We start from the raw sequence: 19,225 nt of genomic DNA on the forward strand, positions 1-19,225 counted from the left end.
CTCTGTGAGAACAAAAAATAAAGATATGGAAAACATGAGTGTGGCCAGAGCTGGTGACAGTATTGTTTTCTGACACCTTGCTGAAAGCAGCATTCCTACACAGAAAACGTTTTACACACCAGTTGATAGCTGTTAGAGAAAACAGCAGTTGTCCTGCTGCTTTTCTGGAAGGAAAGCGTCTATTTATTCTTTCAAGATGGGGACAGCTTCCCTGCTGGCATCAACCCTGCAGCCCTATTACTTTATGAAACTTTGCCAGCCTGGTGAGAGCCGTATCTGTGGTTGGAAGTTACTGGGCAATGAGATAAGATACAAATTTGCTGTGTGTTAACTACTCTGCATACTTTGTGCAGTGTGAGACTGAGGAATTAACTCGATTTAGGGTTAACCGCATGCAAAGAACTAGACTAGCTGCTCACTTCTGTCCAACAGAAGTGGTCTTCCTTTCCCGATTGCTGCTCTGAGTGCTGTCCAGTTCTTTTCCTCACTTTCCATTGGCTTCAGGAGGACTCTTCTGACCATGTTCTGGGCTGGCTCAGCTCATCAGCCCAGAAGAGAGCAAATCCATTTCTTTATGTGGATTAATTTTTCTGCTGGATTAATGAAATCAATCAGCTCAGGCAGTGTTCTGATGGGCCTGGAACTGTTGTGACATGAGCAGGGGGAGTGAGGATGTTAACAGGGGAGATGACTACCTTTGCCACAGTACGCTGTTAGATCAGCTCAGATATATCATCTCTTTCAATCCCGTGAGAGTCTGTATAAGGCACAGGTGCAGAATATGCCATACACTGCACATTCATGACCTCTCTTACTCTAAATGAACTTTGTTTTAAGCAGGAGTTCTTTCATTTGAGAAGGGTGTGCTATTCTGACCAAATTGCAGGGGAGGACTTTTAAATTTTATTTTATACAAAAAATTGTGATTCCTAGATACATTTGCATCATATTGCTCTTTCATTGTCTTCCTTGTGTTGTCAGATACTTCAGAAGTGGAGGAAGAAGGCTGCTATATTATGTGTATTCTGCAAAGGAATAAAGTCCATCTATCCTTTCCTCACTTGTGCTGGCAACTATTTAGAGTCCTAGTCTCCTGATAACATGGGCAAATATGCGAGTTTTCAGTTGGTCCCTAAAGGCCAAGGGAGTGTAATAAACCTGTGAGCAGAGGAGTTTGACTTCATGGAAAATAATAGGGCCACTAGCTGAGATAAATCTGTCTCAGTAAATTACACTCTAAGCTAGGAGAACTTTCTGGTTGCTCCAGCATTTGTCAATGCCTCTCAACTTGACATGTTCTCTGAGTTTGAACCCTGAAAGCAAAGGGGAAAAAAAATGGTCAGTTTTACATTGGAACAAGAGAAAGGAATGAAATTCTGTTGCCTTGTGTGTGATGGAAGTAACCAACAAGGAAATTATCAGTATATATCATTTTGCTGATGAAGGAGGTTTTATTCTTACAGTATGGCTTTCTAAGTGTCCCTGTCATGCAGATCTGTCTTTCCATTTCACGGATCTCATGTTGTGTCTTTCCTCTTGCTCCTTATTTCAAAGGCATTTTGGTGACCAAAAAGAATTTGTAAGATGTGTACACCTGCAGTCCTTGAATTAATATGTTGCTGTTGCTTGTATACGTGTGTGCTGTTATGTGGGGACTTGTGTTATCCAGATGAGCAAAGCTGGCACAGGAGTGGAGGGACTCGTAGTGTCAGTCTGTAACTGTCCTGGTAAAAACATATTTTTGGACAGCCAGCTTCTACTTGTTGAAGTTCCTCAGGGATCAGCTTTGAACACATGCATCTATCTGTGAACCACATGCAACCTTAGCAGTGTAGTCTTGAAGCTGGGAGGCTGTGGCTTTCCTATCTTAAAAAGTTATGTAGTCTTGCATGCAGTGGTGTATGGCATGCTCATGAATTGTTATACTTCACTCCAAAGCATAAAGTAGTTCTGAGAGAAGGAGCATATTGGAGGAGTAAAGTGTATTGACAAAAAAGCCAGTGAGGTCATTCTTCCATTTCAAGCTTGCTCTGATTAAGGAACATGCAGGATATCACGTTTCTGTTCCATGTTTTAATGAATAAACAGAGTAAAATAAAAGAAGCATGGCCAGCAGGTCAAGGGAGTTAATTCTCACCCTCTGCTCTCATAAGACCTCCCGCCTTACCCCAGAACTGAACTGCATCTGGTTCTTGGGCCCGCTGTACAGGAAAGACATTGACTTGTTCAATGCTCCTTTGGTGGGTCCAGAGGAGCGCCACAAAAATAATCAGAGGGCTGAAACACCTCTCCTGTGAGGAAAGGTTGAGAGATTTGTGGTTGTTCAGCCTGGAGAAGAAATGGCTCTGTGGAGACCTTATTGCCCCCTTTCAATACATTAAGGGGGCTTATAAGAAAGACGGAAAAAGACTGATGTATTTTTTTTACCATGGTCTGTAGTGACAGTCTGGGGCAATGGTTCTAAACTGAAAGAAGATAGATTTAGGCTCAATATAAGGAGGACATTTTTTCACAATGAGGGTGGTGATACACTGGAACAGTTAGTTCAGAGAAGTTGTGGATGCATCATCCCTGGAAGTGTTCAAAGCTGGGTTGGGTAGGACTTTGAGCAAACTGATCCAGGGAAAGATGTGCCTGTCAATGGCAGAGGGGTTAGACTATAGATGATCTTTAAGGGTCCCTTCCAACCCAAACCATTCTATGAAGCTTCTTTCAGTGAGTACCAGACCAGTTGATTATATCTGAAGTTTCTAGAATTGCTTATGGAAAATAAAGATCTAATAAGGAAAAGCATTAGCATGTGCCTTTACCATTTTGGGTCTCGCTACACAATCCTGTTGGCACAGATTGCCACAATAACTTTGGGGACTGTTCTTTGCAAGACAGCACTGAGACCTTGCGTGATACCCTTTGCGATCTAGAGACTTTTCAGAAATTCAGAAGGTACCATGCAAGCAGATAGTTAACCTGCTCAGTGTGCAGAAATTGAAGACTTTCCATTATCTAGTCCAGGACGAATTGGCTTCTTGAGTACTGGAAAGAAACTGACGGTTCTGAGCATAAGGATGCTGCAGTAGTTTGTAGGAAGCTACCTCCTATGAACTAAGTTGGCCTGGAAAGAATGTAGATGTGCCCAGAGTGTAGCTCTGCTCAGTTACCATGAACTTCAGGGTGATCCTGAGCCTCCTAGCAACTGCTGCTGTCGTTTACTGGTGGGCCCTTCCAAACCCAATGGAAGTCGTGCACCAAGTTGCTTGGATAAGTGAAAGGGCAGAGAAGCATTTTAGTTGCAACAGTGGTGCCTGGAGTAGAATTTCTGCAATCTTGCATATTTATGACAATGTGACAATGGTTACTGGCCTATGCAGACCATGCTTAGCATCTGAGTGAATGATTCTGCTCTTCACATTGTGTATGATAGCATTTTTAAGACAATTTGGCAGTGTTCATGTCTGCATAACCATTTTATCGTGCAGGGTTGCCTATTGTTTGCTGTTTGTTTAGCAATTAATACAAATGTTAACAGTAAAAGCGGGGAATCAATGTTCGGAGTACAGCAGGATGGATGTTCCTGAATACAGTGTGACCTATAGTCATGCAACATGTCTCAGGCTGTGCTCAGCACCTTGTGGGACTTGAATATTTTTTTTTATTGCCTTTGGAAACAGAAATAAGCTGCTGTTGTTGGGCCAAATCATCTAAATAATGTATTTATGTATTCTACAAGGGTAGAAATTTCAGGAGGCTGTCAAATGTTTTCCAATTAAGGGAAATACAGTAGGGATTTCTGTAAGTATTCCATGCAGAGAGCAGTTTGGTGTAGGGATGTTGTGGAACCCCGGCTGCATGGCAGACTAACTTTAAACTTTTAAGGAATGTGCCAACCTGCCATAATTAGGGTGTTGTGTGGGCATGCTGGCCATGTCAGAAATAAAGCCAGGTGTGGCTTCTGTTAGAGTTGTGCTAGTAGTTGGGTTTTAGTGCAAAACAGAAGGGGCCTCCAAATGGTGCTTCTGTTGAAGGAGCTGAATCCTATTTGGTAAAAGGAATAAGCTCTAATTTACGTTGCATAATGTCACTGCCAAAATCAGAGACTTGCTAAGAAGTGAAAGATAGAATCCAGGTTACTATGTCTTCAGGTGTCTCACTTGCAATATATTTAACCTTTCAAGCCTGACAGGCTTTCAGATACTACTGTCCAGGTAAAAAACAATTGCAGCAACCCACAGGTTTTATATAAATGTAGGGGCATAGAGGACCTTGATATGACAGCCCTCCACTTCTTTCTTTACCCTCAAACTATTTCAGAAAGGCAGACCCTATATTTGTCTTCAATTTTAGTGATTAGCTGTCTTGCAACGCATTTTATCATGTCAGGGTTTGCAAGACAATGCTATCAAAGGTGTCTCAGCAGATCTGCAGTCTCAGGAGATCCATGACAAAGGCTGGAAGCCTCATTTTGAGCTCTTCATCATCCTGCACAGCTCACAATTAAAACAAAGACATCAGCTGAAGAGTCTGAGCTTTTGTTCTATTTCTCACCCTGTGCCTCACAGGGCAGAACAGAAAAGAAATTCCAACACACCACATTGAGCTTTCCAGTGCCTGAAAAACATTCATAGGGAGATGGGTAGGAGGCAGAGATTAACAAGACAGGAAATGTCAAATTTTAAAGGCCTTAAAACTTTAAAAATCTTGAAAGAGTTAGCTTGATTCTCCTCTCACACCAGCAAAAAGCAGAAGTGTCTTCCAGTTATTTACACAAAAATAATGTCTAGATTAGATCCAAAGTGTTCATAAATTCCATCAATGTTTCATAGAGATGTAGTGAGATCCTCCATCCACCGAATTCAATGGAGCTTTATCACTTCATGCATTTTGAAAAAGTGTTCCATTAAATCTTTAAAGAAAGCCCACTCAGTGTGCGTAGGCTTTATATTCTTGTCTCCATTTGCCATTGAAAGTGGTATTTCAGCATACGCCTTGAATGCATTCTGGCAAAATGATACTATAGTTATGTGTAACACCACAGTGCTATACAAATACCATGAAAGGCAGTTTACTATGCAGTGGAGGTACTCCGTAAACATTCAAGACTAGAAGAAATCTTTCCTTCACAAATCTGAAGTTCAAATGTACACATTAAAGGGGACCTCTGAATCATGCAGAATTTCTGTTTGCCTACCAATATTGATTTGCGTTGGTTTTAGCTCCATTTTATGCCAGTCGTTGAGTAATCACATATATTCTGTATTGTGCTAACATATAATCCAAGATGAGGTAAATCCATTTGGATTTACTGTGTCTATTGTGTTTACAGGGATGTGATCAATTGTTTGGATGAAGTTTAATTTGGATGACCTCATGGCCTGTTTGATGTGCATTCTCAAACCACAGAAAACAGTTTAGACTTAAGAACTGCAAGTTCAACTGTTTTAGTGTAGTATTGTTGTACTACAGTACTATGTTGATATCAGAGATTTGAACTAGTGTAAAAAAAAGGGGGGGGAGGGAGGGGAAGGGTGGAGCACATCTCCTATGAAGGGAGGCAGAGAAAGTTGGGGTTGTTCAGCCTGGAGAAGAGAAGGCTCCGGGAGCCAGAAGTGGGCCTACAAGAGAGCTGAAGAGGGACTCTTTATCAGGGAGTATAGTTGATAGGACAAGGGGTAACAGCTATAAACTATAAGAGAGTAGAAGTTTAGATATAAGGAAGAAATTCTTTACTCTGAAGGTGGTGAGGCACTGCAACAGGCTGTCCAGAGAAGCTGCGGTTGCCCCATTCCTCAAAGTGTTCAAGGCCAGGTTGGACGGGGCTTTGGGCAACCTGGTCTAGTGGGAGGTGTCCCTGCCTATGGCATGGAACTAAATGGTCTTTAAGGTCCCTTCCAACCCAAGCCATTCTATGCAAAAAAAAAAAAAAAAAAAAGGGCAATGAGTCAGTGCAGATCTGCCTCAACAGCTACACAAATTTTTACATAAATAAGCACACATGTAAAACCATTCACATTGATTTAATGTGAAATAAAGCTTGGAACGTTTAATGGGTTATATAATATTGTTCTTTCCAGTCCCCCCAGTCAAATGAGATTTCGTTCTTTTATTTATTAATTTATTTATTTTTCTCCTGAAAATCTTAACTGGCATTTTAAGAGACTTGATTAAGAGACAAGAGACTCCTTTAAGAGACGCGTGTTAAGGAAATGTTTATATTCTCTTAGAAATGTGAGTATATTGAACTTGCCTTTGTAACTCTATGAAAATGATTGTGCAAGTGTTACATACTCTAGCTATTCTACTAGGAATAGTTTTTAAAAGGTTTATTCATCCTTGCACAAGGATTGGGGACTAATACCTCTCTAGTCCATACTTCCAGACTAGGACCACTGAAGGCAGTGGATTTATAGAGCAGACATAATGGATATCATGTAACCTGTTGCACATCATCACTCCTAGAGCTGCACAATATGGAAAAAACTCAAACTTGTTTATCAAAACCTGTGGTTAGCACGGTGGACTGCCACTCATTTAAAGACAAACTTTAAATCTTCTGTATGTAAACTGAGCATATTTTGCTCTGAATTGAAACATTTTGGGGTTTTCCTTAGTGTAGTACCCATTTTTCAGTGACAGTTTTCTAAGCAGAACTTTGCCTTAAGATAGCTAAACAGACTTTTTGAGATGAGCTTTGGAATACAATACATTCCATGGTTTCTGGTTTGCTTGCAGAGTACTTTGGATATTCTAGAAACATCATAAGGTCCTTACAAAAAGCACAATTCCACAAGAATTGTCAAAAATATTGTATTACTATGGGCTGTAGTATTTAGTTCATTGCTAATGGCGTATTGATAGGGCTATCATACATCAGGTTTTCCTGGATGTTTCCTCTTCGTGACTGGAGGTTTTGCCAAATGAGATTTTTGAGGCTTCTCAAGTCTTTGATTGGGTTCCCATATGCCAAATATCTTCAGTCACGCTATTCTTCATCTAGAAATTCTGGATGTAACAACAACACATTTTTAGTATTGCGTTTTCATCCTCCACACAATGTCCAGACAAGCTATATTACCAGCTAATTTAGCTGGAACTTTATAGCTTTCAAGGTTCTAAATCATGTTTGAAGACGTGGTAACTGGGGTCTCTTTCTTGCTGGCAGAAAACTGTTGATTTCATTGTTACAGAGAGATTTCAAGAAGCCTTATTTGGAGAAATGGAAGGAACGCAAATGGAGTTTTCTTTAACGATGTGGCATGTTGCCGCTGTCCTAGGACAGTTTGTTCTTTCTAAGATTCTATATTGATTCAAAAAAGTGGTAGACAAAAGTATTCAGGGAATTATCAAGATCCCATGAGCAAATAAACTCCTGTTGAACTTGGTCTTTGGGGTATGGTTCAGACCTTAAAAGAGGTCCTTAGTTAATTGTACTTCAAAAATAAATAACCTTATTTCCTGATAGGATTTTATTGAAGAAATATACCACAAGACTGAGTTAGAGAGAATGAAGGAGAGTTGAACATCGAATTCCTAGTATGATTTGGGCATCAAAATCTCTTAGGTAAATCCTAAATTTTGAGGGTGACATCTTTTGCTCTTGCAGTCGTATTTGATTTGGGCTTCACTTGTGGTGTTTATAACGTCTGTTTTGAGAGGCTTTTGGCGACTAACGTATTCTCATGCTGCGGCCAGCTGCAACAGCCCATAAGGAAGAGATTTCAAACAGGAGCAGAAAGGTGGGCATGATTTTAGGCTACTGAATTATGGAGCCAACTTCCTCATTTGTGGGAGGCAGGGAGACAGGGTGAAAGTTGCCTTTAAATTTGTTGTGAGATTAGGAAGCGCCTGAGTTGTTGGCGTCCTAACTTGTATTGTAAATTGTTCTAAACGCACAAACGAGAGGCAGTTAAAACAACAACAACAGCAGCAACAAAAACACCTACGCTTTTGTGATAATTCTACCGTTGCGTTATTCTTCCAGAGCCAATTCTCTGCCTTTGTCTTCGTGCTCCCGCAGGAAACAATAAGGTCTGTTTACTTCAGCATCATCACCGAGGCAACTCGGGAAAGATGAAACTCACCCCACCCCACCCCACCCCACCCCACCCCTCCTCGCTCTCTCCCCGCCTTCCTCCCCGACCCCCATCTGCCACTCATCCCTCTCCCTTATCCGCAACGGCGCTGCCATACCGCGTCTCCTCCAGGCCCGGCCCCGCAGCCCACCGCTCTCGGCCACGGGCGGTTGCGAGCACGCCATTGCCCCGCCCGTTCTCCCGCCCCGTTTCGCTGTTCCCTGCTGAAGTTGCATGCCGTCCCCCGACGGTGCAAACGCGCAGCGGGGCGGTCCCGGGTAGCGTCTCCGCTCCCGGTCTCACTGCCTCCGTGCCCTGCTGCTGCGCGGCGCTGCCGAGGCGCCCCCCGTCGGGCGTGGCGCGGGTGCTGTGCGGCTTTGCCTCCGCACTATGGGCGCAGGGGCAGGCCGGCGCGGGGGTCGGGCTTAAGGCCTCGAGAAGCTACTGCGCGCTCGCGGAGGGGAGGAGTGGGCGGCGGCGGCGGCGGGAGAGGCGCTGGACGGGTGTCTGCGACCAGCGGATCGCGAGCCACCACCACCCGGCCTTTCTGGCCGCGCCACGGAGCCTGTGGGCCATGGACGCAATGTCGGGCGAGACCGAGGATTCGAACAGCCGCGAAGTGCAGACAGTGTTTGAGGCCCTGGGGCGCTACGAGGACACGCTGCGGAGCGCTGTTCGGGAGATACATGCGGACATCCAGGTGTTCAAACGAGGGGTGGGACGGCAGGTGGAGGAGGTGCTGCGCCTTGCTAGCCCCCTGGCACACACTGTCTCAGAGCTGCAGCAGGAGAACCGGCGCCTGCGGGTGCAGCTGGAGCGCCTGGCTCGACAGGTGGAGGCCCTTGGCCAGTCGGCAGGGCTGCTGCAGGACTGGCCAGATGGGGCAGAGGAGAGCCCCCCGCCTGCGGGACCTGGCTCTCCGGGGCCGCCTTTGGCCAGTGGCAGGTTCTCCAGCCATGCGAAGCTAGCGGTGACTGGCCGGAGTCAAGTAAGTGCTCACCGTGGCTGGGGAGGCAGTGGAGGGAGGGCCAAGAGGGTGCATGAGCACTTGGGTACGAGTGGATGCTTCGCGAGTGTCATTGAGCTCTGCACTGGCATGGGGGAGTGTTTAGTGTCATGGGGCACTTCTTGTGCAGTGTAGCGTCGATGAGTTTTTGGTAGGTACTCTGAGGAATGGCCTTGGCTGTGACACCATCTGGAGATGTTTCTGATTATGGCACTTCAAGTCCAGAGATCTTGGTTAGGGTGGCAGCAGCCTCTTGGTTCAGTACAGTTAGAAGTAAGAAGAGAAGTTGGGGGCGGTCTCAGCTATCAATATATACAGATATATGGAAATATCCATGTGTGCTTTCTGGAGTAGATTCAGGGGGATCTGTGTGCCAGCAATAGTGTTTGCCAGTTGGCAAGCACTTAAAGGAGAACAGCTCGGCAGCCTATAGCAGGCAGTAACACACTTCCCTAAGATAGTGACTTTACATCCTGAAGTGTGGCAGTTTTGCTGTGCAAGTGCAATGAGCATTGCTTTGGCTCATTCCAGAGAGCTAGGCCCCATGCAAGCTGTCATGGTATCCATGACCTAAACAAGCACGAACAGTCACATTCTCCCCACTGGTAAAACTGTTTCTGCGCCATGGTGGAGTGTTGTAACTTGGTGCATGGACACCCTAGTTAGTAGGAAGCTCATTTGACAGTGAGTTTTCTGTAGTACTTTTCATATATGCCTGGTTCTGTGGAAGGAGCTGTGAGAGTTCCTGTACAATTCTGGACACCAGGAGGTTACCTCCAGACAGTACATAGTGAATGTCACATAAAACTGTGTGGTATTAGAGAGTTGGCTTTTAGAGCTGACAGCCTATTTCCTATGATATTGATTAAGCCATGTCTTGCCTGAGGTCTTTGAGATTTGTAGCATGAAAAGATGATACATGGGTTATCCAGGCTTTGGGGATGGAAGATAAAAGCTTGGAAATAAAATTCATTCAAAGTTAATTTGGTGGGACTGGACAAAGATTCTGTATAACATTCCAGAACTTTTCCTCCTCACTGACTCAAGGGTGAGGGCATAGGGCTTCCCACAGCTGGCCAAATGAGAAGGCAAAGCTGCTGCGTGATGCGCTGTTCCAATGCCATTGTGGCAGTTGCTGCATTTTCCTGAAAATGACAAAGATGAACAGCGTGCACATCTTTCAGATCCATTCCTTTTTGCTCCATGGAGTCTTCCACACTTATTTGTATTGCAAAGAGCAGAAGTAAGCTCAGTACCAGGGAAGGGACAAGAAGATGTGGTTCCTCACACATCTCACTTGCTTCATCACCACTGTCTATTTGTAGCGTGTACTCCACACTCTGTGGTAAGCCTTGTGTCAAGGTTATGGCAATATCCAGCTCTAGGTATAAGTCTGGGTTAAAGCACAGAATGTACTTTTGTTCTGGTTGAATTTTTCCCACTTAGCTTTGAGGGTTCAGGGAAGATCACTTTAGTACTGGTAGTTCTCCAGTATCTTCCCAGCAATTTTCCCCACTGGACAACTTCCAGAGTTAGCACAACTGATCGAGAAGAAATCTCAGGACTGAGAACCACGGGAGATGCAGCTGGAGCTACACACACCAAATGTATGCAGCGAAAACAAATTTTTTGTTGTTAAGGTCGTGATGTAGCTGTGCTCAAATGGCTAAAGCACAAGCCTTAGTCACTGTGCAGGTCACCTAGGTTTTTTGTCTTGAAGAAAGTGTTCTCTCAGTTGCTTGCAATTTCTGTTTATACAACCGAAGCACTAGAAGCAGAGTACCATACATGACACTGTGTATGTTTTCAGATAAACGAGTGGCTGTGATAAAAATTAATAAGGCTTCTAGCCATAGTAAATGCTTCTACAAGGAGAAATAAATAATACAGTTCTGGAAATAATAGCAAATAAATGTGTTCTTTTGCTCCTGAAAAGATGTATTGGTTAAGTTTCTTATAACTGTGTGGTTGATGCAGTGTTTATCCCAATAAAGAGCTGGGTTGCATTTCCTTCAATGTTTCTAGCAAAATACTCGGGATAAGAATTAGGAGTTTCTTTCTCAGATTGCAGATTGAATACTGGAGGTTCTGAGCATCTTTAGTGTCTGAACTGTTATTTTCTAACGTTGCCAGATTACTTTTCAAGGTAATTTCATTGAGGGGGGAAAAAAAAAAAAGTGAGGCTACGGAGTTCAAGCATAGTTCAGACAAAAGTAAAGACACAAATCTCCTTTTAAGTATAATTTTTGGGCCACCTCAGCTATGCTGTCCTTGAAATCTGTGTAAGTGCTCACTTAGATGGAGCCAGCTGCCTTTGGTTCAGCGTATGTCAGTACAGCAAGTGAGCTGTTCTTTCAGGATGACTTTTTGTTTGCCCCCATTTCCTGCATAAGACACAATGGTGTTAATGTCGCAAAGGATCTGTTGTCTGTTTACCCCAGAACAGGGCTCTCCAGCTATTGGGAAAGGCAGCTTTGGGGAGGGGGGTGGTGGTTGTTCTTTGTTGTTTGCACGTTTGTTTTTGATATGAACAGCAAAAAGGACTGCTTTGGAGATTTTCTTTTTTTTTTCTTTTTTCCTTGTCTTTTTTTTCTTTTTTTTTCCTTTCTGTTTTTTCTCTCGGGGTGGTTTCTGTATCACTGACTTCTGCAGAGAAGGATAATTTGGAAAGTAATTGGAATTCATTAGTTTTGGTATCAGGTGGTAATTTGGATCGAAGGTTGTCATGTTCACAGTCTTATTTGCTGCATTCTTTCAAAACATTTCACAAGAAAAATTGCTCACTTTTCTTTTTCTATCTTGGAATAGTGGTGAATTTGAAGTTTTAATAATGAAAGAAGAATAACTTTTTGAATTTTTAAGACTGTAGTAAATCCGCTTGTTTAGTTGCTACAGGTGGATCCTGAAGTGTCTAATTATTTTTTGATTTACCCTTCAACTAGGTAGATCTTTCTGAAAACTCTGAATTTTATAAACTGAATAAAGGCGATACCTTTTATCTCTGTAAAAAAAAAAAAAAAAAAAAAAAAACAGGGTCTGTTTGGAGATTAGCTCTGTGGAATGTTCCAAGATCTTTAGATTATGGCTGCCAAACAGAAAGGGAATGTCCAAATCCAGCACTGACAGCAGCCAGTATACGAAACTTACATGGCAGAACCCCTGGGACTGGTTTAAAATTATGTTAAAAAAAAAAAAAAAAAAGGATTAGTTTTTGTCTTCTAACTTTTCCTTTAAGCATTTATGCAGTATTTGTGGCACGTGATACTTTGTTTCTAAACATTGGAGCGGGGAGGTGGTGTAAAACTAATGGATAACATAAGTCCAGGATCTGGAGCTAGATAACCTGAGCAAGATTTTGAGTTAGTCATTCTGTAGACTGGATTTGCTTTTTAGTTACAATATGGTCATGTTTTTAGTAGAAAGATTTTTATGTAACAAATGATACTTGCATAGTAGAGGTGATCTTGCATGAGACCAGAACCCCGTTTTATTATGTTCTATATGTAAATATGGTTTGGATGGTGTAAAGCAAATTGCAGTATAAGAGACAGGAAAAAAGCAACATTTCTTTGAAAGCAGTACCGACTTGTTCCTGTGATGCTTTCCAGGCAGAAGATGGGGGCGGGGGAGAGGGCCCTGCTTTTTTTCTATTTGTGGTCACTTCTTCCAAGGAGTCATATAATTCTGTGTTTTTTATGTTGTTTTCTTTTGGTGAAAGATTTGAGAATAGCATTTTAGCTATTCAATGCAAGACCTGTGTTTGAACTCAATGGTCTTTGTAGGTCACATCCAATTGAACTACGCTATTCTGATCCATTTTTTTCATCTTCAGGGAACCTTGATTGCAAAGTCTTAGTTTCCATTATTTGTGCAAGCATACTATTATGAGTATATATGTATACTCATAGTATATATGAGCTCTGTTCTAGTTGCACAGTTATCTGTGACACAAGAGTCTGCTCCCCTAGCCTTATGTCTTTTTTCTTGGTGTGACCTCTGAAGAAGACATGAACAGGCAGCATGGGGTTCATTTTTGTCAGCTCCAAAGTCTGGGAAAGTTTGGGTTAAAGCAGGTATCTTGGACTCATCCTTTAATTATGATCGTGTCTGTCACATAAACAGTTTTGATCAGCTCCTTCTGCTGAGGTTCAGGGATTCAAGTGCTTGACAGGAGATGTTTTTGGCAACTTTCCTCATAGCTGAGGAAGGTATCATTTAATTCAAAAAGTTGTTGAGAGAGTCGAAACTAGGAAATCTGTATGTTTTCTCCTTAAAAACACCTTGTATCTAGATTGTCCTTGACTCAATTTGTCACCTTTTTTCTTCTCCTTTTTCTTCCACAGAATGCAAGATGCTGAATAAGCTGCAGAGTAAATAAATGAAATTAAAAATGCAGCTCTGTGTTATGCCAAAGGTAGGGGTAGTTTTAAAAGTTACAGAAAGGAGAAAGATAAGCTTAGGTGTTGTCTGCCTTCGTCTTTTTTTCAATGTGGGAAGCAGATTAACACATCACTGTGGTAAGGATTTGGGGTTTTTATGATCAATCACAGTACCTTTTGGTGGTATTCTGTATAATAAGGGTACACCACGATACCTTCCTGTTCCTCTGTCCCCCTTTCTTTTCATGCTGCAGCCTCTCTTTGGCAGAAGCTCATCACTGTCTGCCTACTGTCAATATGTGCATTGTCTCATACATAGATACACTGATTGGGGTGAGCTTCTAGGTGCTCTGTAACCTAGGTGCCACTGGATTGTATTTCACCTATAAACAAAGCTGAGTCAGAGCTGCAATGAAATGCTTTTCAAAAAATCATTATTAGGTGACGCTGTTCAAATGGCTGCTCCTGAGGCTAGTAATACAGCAGAAGAAAGGTTACGAAGGAAAGTATTCCAGACTGTCAAAGATCTGAGACTGAGGCAAACTGGCTTTATATTGTTACAAGCACCTTATTTTCTACAAGAAGATTCTTCTTCCACTGACATAAGATCAACCCCAGAGGAATTAATGAACAAAACTGAGGAGGCGGTAGCACAGGGTAAGGGACCTAGCTTCTCTGATATGTATACAGGGTCAAATGTCTTGTGCTTTGCTCCAGATGGAGATAGTTGAGGTCTGTCAGGAGCCTTGTAGATGCCTTTGTGTGGCTCTGAGCTAGTAGTGATAATACGCCTTGGTGAGAGGCAGGTATCAGTGCTTGGGATTCAGCTTTAAGTTTTGTTTAATACAGTCTAACTGCAGTGTGCTGCTATGTCAGGACATTTATGTCATCCTACGTATGACTGCTTGTTTCCACCACAATCTAATAACATAACTGTGTGGAAACAGGATCTGATAGACAACGAGTGGGTTTTGATAACGAAGAGGGTTATTTTTTCGTGTGATTTCTGAGCTGACGTGATTTGCTCTGTGGTTTATAAGATCTGATACAAGGGAGGTAATGGAAAAAGGAGGCAAGGAATGGGAAAAAGAAAAGGTCTCCACACTTTAACAGTAGTGCTCAGGAAACGAAACACAGGCTTGGCAATGCATGAGTGTGATTATACAGTTTACCTGTGCTGAAGCTAACATGCAGCTGGTCAACTCTGTGCATAGGTGCCCTCAGCTTCCATAGCTAGCCTACAGTGTAGACCTTCTTCCTTGTGATGTGGATTCCCAAGTCTTGCTTCTTGAGATCTGTCTACAGTGGTTGTTTTCCAGCAGGATCTGCTTTTGAAAATTCCCATGCCCAAATAAATCATTTGCAACTGTATTGTTAGGCTTTTTAACTGACTGCATTAATGCTTTTCCCCGTGTTTTTTTTATGTAAATATAATGAAAACAGAAATCTAACATATAGCTTCCACATACATCATGAGGAAATGCCTGAAGGTTTATCTGCAACGTTTATTTGCAATGAGAGAATGACAGGATAGCCACATAAATTGGCAAAGCACTGTTTTACAAGACTTCTATCCGTATAAATGACATAAGATTATGAAGGGTAAGCAGATGGAGAACACTGTTAGGTTAAACAAGAAAAGAAAAGCGTGCATTTGTGTGTCAGCCGTTAGCCGCTGTGGTTAACCACAGTCTTTCTGGTATTTTGATGCTATACTTTAATTTGGCTCTCTAACCAGGCTAGACTCTGATAGCTGTTTTCGCAAAGGTATCAAATAGAATATGTTTGAAAAATGAATTTTAAGGTGAGATCCTGGAGCCATAGCTTCACTACAGAGGATTTATCCCTTGTTGAGGAATTTGTTGCTGTTTGTCGTCCCTTGAAAACACTAGGGACCCTACCCTACCTGCGTGTGGTTCTTAGAAAGGAAGAATTCTCACATTTTTCGCTGAGTGAATCTCACATGCTGGCAGGAGTATCATCACTTAGGATCTTTCCACGGTGATTGTGGTTGAACATGATTTCCTTTGTGAACAAGGAGGACTAAAAATATTACAAGGGTGGTCTGTTTTGATACTGTTTGAAGAGTTTCTATTCAGTGTTGACAGACTGCTGGAAGGACATCTGTAGAGAACTGCCCAGCTATGCAGAAAGCAACAGAGAAATGCATAGCTGCGTTAGGAACACCTGGGAAGATCTAAACAAATATTACCTATAGGTATATCTCTGGTGACCTGATCGCACTCAACAGTTAATCAGCCCAGGAGTTACTGCATGAGACATAATGACACGGGGAATACAAACAGGCAGATTAAGTGGTCCAGAAGTCACCTGACATTACATACCACGAGGCCATCTCAGTTCACATTGATGTGTAACAAGAGGGAGGTATCTCTCACACAATCAGATAAAGAGCACTTTTAGATCCAATGATTTTTATCATGACTCTTTTGATAATTGTTGCATTTATGAAAAATTCTGGAAGACTGAGAAATCTTGTTTGAGAGAGATGAATCTCATTCGTCTGTCATTCTTCTATGATTTGACCTTGTTTCAGGCAAAGGCTTGAAGACGTAACAGGTGTGTACCTCAGTGGCTCAGAGAGAAAGTAAAAATAATATATATATATTTTTCTAATCTCAGGGTCTGGCGTCTACTTTTTCTGAATGTGCAGGGTGTTCTTTAGTGGGTTACTGTGTTTCCCCATTTTACAGTGGCTTCCAGCTATGGATCTCCAAGGTCTTAACGTCATTGCAGTGAAGGAGGAATTCCCACAGCCCTAAAACTAGAGAAAGTATGATCACCCTACATTATACAGAGGCTACTGAGTTACTGAGAGATTAGTTCTAAGAGCAAGCCTAAGACATGTAACTCACTAGCATTAACTTTCTCTTTTTCAGTTTAACCAGTACCCCATCCTGTTGTTACCTGTGTTGTACAAATGAGTACTTCATATTATTAGGCACAGATGTATGTACCTATACCTCTGCTATTTACAATCTATGTAGCTAGCATTGACAGATTAAGTATTGTTATACACATGGGTTTGGCAGAAGCTTGGCATCTTCGAAGGGAAATTTAAAGTACTTTAGTCTGACTGTACAAAGTGCATGGTAGAACCAGACCACAGATCCTCCCAGTGTTTTATTAGCACACTGGTATTCATCACCTCCAGACTGGTGTCAGTTTCTTCCACAGCACTGTTAGCCAAAACATAGTAATCAGGTTTGCATAAAATAAATTAATGCAGCACCTGTCACTGCATTAGGAAGCAAATTCAGTGAGGGGGATGATATATGATCTTTGCAATGACTACCTCATTTGACTGTTTTGCTTCCTTGCTGTCTTTGATTTCAGTGTAATGATGCATCCTTTCTCAGCTGATTTGGTCATCTTCACAAGGACTGAGAGGCATGCTTTTCTGCAAATGTCATTAATGAAGCCTCTAAATGAAAGATATCCCATAAAAATCAGCGAAGCTCACAGTGCTTTTGCTTGTAAGAAGGTTTTAGATGTCGTAAAAGAGTGAGAATTGTAAATGCTCCAACTTCCAAGCTAATTTATTTTCCATTCCTATTGAATAAGAAACATAAAGGAAAATTAAAAGAAAATAAATTCTTTTTGTTCAAGTTGAAATACTGAACTCCTATATGGTTATGGATTTGGTTTATAGAACTCTGTGTGGTGTATCTTAAGGTGGGCTAACCAAGTTATGGAACGGACATTCCACAGCTATTTTAGGTGCATCTAAAACCTTAATGGGGGTATCAAAATAAGTCTGATTTTATTTCTTCTAAGGAACATAGTGCTAAAACTTGATGTTGTGTAGTTTTGTTTTGTTTTTAGAAGGCAGCTCTCTTAAGCATTTTAATGGTAAACAGACCAAGCTTGGCTCATCATGTAACCTCCAGACCCTTACCTAGCAGAGCATGTAAGTGCACGTGTAACTCGAGGAAGTTAATAGACATAGAAACTAGGAAGTAGTGAAACCTCCTGTCTGAGAAATCTTTAAGGGTCTTCTTTTCTTAGAGTGCATCTTCCACATTTTTATGAAGTCTCTGGTCCTCTTCTGAACTTAGTATTGTTTTGTTTGAATATCACGTCCGGACTCTTTTTCTCACCAAGTGTAAGAACAAAAAGCCAACCAAAACCAAACAAAAACTGACATGAAAATCTGACCTCAGGTTAAAAAGTAGTATACGACCCAATATAGTAAAATAACACCATTCAAGCTGAGCCTGAAATACATTTCACGGTATCTGAATGACCTGTAGCCATTTCTTTCAGTGTTTTATTGAAATATATCATCGTAAGAGACTTGCTTGCATTGCAGTAGGTCTTTATCTTGAAGTCAGGTTAATGGGCCTTTACTACACCTCAGCGGTTTCTCCAAACTGTGCTAGTCTTGAAAAGCCTGCGTACCAATTGTGATCTGAAAATACAGGGCCCAAGCTTGACTTCAAGGGAAGGATTTTCCTTGACTTTGCTATTACAGGAGCATAGCTCAAATTTTACAATATATACTTGTGTTCCATTGAAATCAGTTGGAGGTTGACACTTGAATATTAGGAAGGTCAGAATCTAAGCCCAACACTGTATGCTCTGTGAGAAAATTGTGCTTAGGCTGCCTTACTGTAATCTGAGTTAACAAATTTTTAGTGAGGCTTCAGACCGAAGTTACCAGGGGCTGCATTAGGTTTATACCTGAGAGAAAGAGTTCTTGTGTCTCAAGTAATGTATATTGAAGCAGTTTGTGCATTCTGCAGCATCTAACAAGATTGAATGCTTTTAAAATATCTCCAAGATGTCTGAAAGTTTTTGTCCGGTGTTCTTATTGAAGTTCGGATGAGTGTAAACAGTAGACAAGTGCCAAGAAATTATTTTTTGTTGAGCTGCCTTGAATCATATGGTTTCTCTATTTTCCATGAGATGTAATTTTTCCCCTTAGAAATAAGTTTCTCCAACAATTTCTGATGAAGCTGTGGAAAAAAATAAGTAAAGTCAAATCACCAGTTTGCTCTGTATTTCCATTGTACAGAAAGCAAACAAATTATTTTATGTCTGTACCCTGCCTCTTTTCCTTTTTTATTTTATTTGTTTTTATACTCATCTGCAGCATAAAATCTTCATATTTATCTTCAATCTGTCTTTAAAAAGCAAAAAAAAACAACAAGAAAACTTATTTGAATTGAAGTTGTAAAGGATTGTATTTATAAAGACGTGTTACAGAATTTATTTAGGTATTTGGAATTTTCTTGGCCTGTCTGATAGTTAGATGCCCGTCTAGAGTCAATTCTAACTTTTTCACCAATTTTGTGGGAAAAAAAAATTGGGGGGGAAAATTTGACTCTGCTGCATGTATACACTGATTCTGGGCGGCTACATTTTTTTAGTTGAGGTTATTAGCTGTCTGCAAGGTGATTTCTTCTTTATTTAGTTCCTGAACCCCAAAATCATGTAACTTCTTATTGGTTATTTTAAAACAAACACAACAACAACACGGACGCACTAAACCACAAAAAACTTGGCTGATTTCCCTGGACATTAGGTGGAAAAAGTCTTGTTTTTTCCTGAAGAAAGTATCAGTAACAGAAGTTGCAAATTATAAGTCAGATATAAATGTCTGGGATGATACTTTCTGTAATGCTTTTCACGTATGTTCTCAGAATATGTCAACTGTCTATTTTATTGCAGGAAACAGAATATTAAATGTTAAAACATTTGATGCAGTCTGAAATACGTAAAGGTCTTTTTAACCTGACGTTGAGAGAAGT

At 41.4% G+C, this 19,225-nt stretch overlaps 1 protein-coding gene and 1 long non-coding RNA gene across 4 annotated transcripts in view; one reads left to right on the forward strand and one right to left on the reverse strand.

Moving 5' to 3' along the window:
- The first annotated feature begins 6,985 nt into the window (after window positions 1-6,985).
- The window catches only part of SMTNL2 (smoothelin like 2), a 28,249-nt gene continuing 16,009 nt past the window's right edge, over window positions 6,986-19,225 (forward strand). For all 3 annotated transcript variants that reach the window (XM_080562963.1, XM_080562964.1, XM_080562965.1), the window contains exon 1: window positions 6,986-9,054. In XM_080562963.1, coding sequence (XP_080419089.1) covers window positions 8,065-9,054 — 990 coding nt within the window. In that variant the 5' untranslated portion in view covers window positions 6,986-8,064. The remainder of the gene's footprint in view (window positions 9,055-19,225) is intronic.
- LOC308180783 overlaps window positions 9,065-19,225 on the reverse strand; it is a 31,568-nt gene continuing 21,407 nt past the window's right edge. Inside the window, exon 3 of the long non-coding RNA XR_013941182.1 lies at window positions 9,065-18,430. This is a non-coding gene — a long non-coding RNA (uncharacterized lncRNA). The remainder of the gene's footprint in view (window positions 18,431-19,225) is intronic.

This window comes from Anser brachyrhynchus (genome assembly GCF_964034855.1).
Source record: "Anser brachyrhynchus genome assembly, chromosome: 20".
NCBI classification, from domain to species: Eukaryota; Metazoa; Chordata; class Aves; order Anseriformes; family Anatidae; genus Anser; species Anser brachyrhynchus.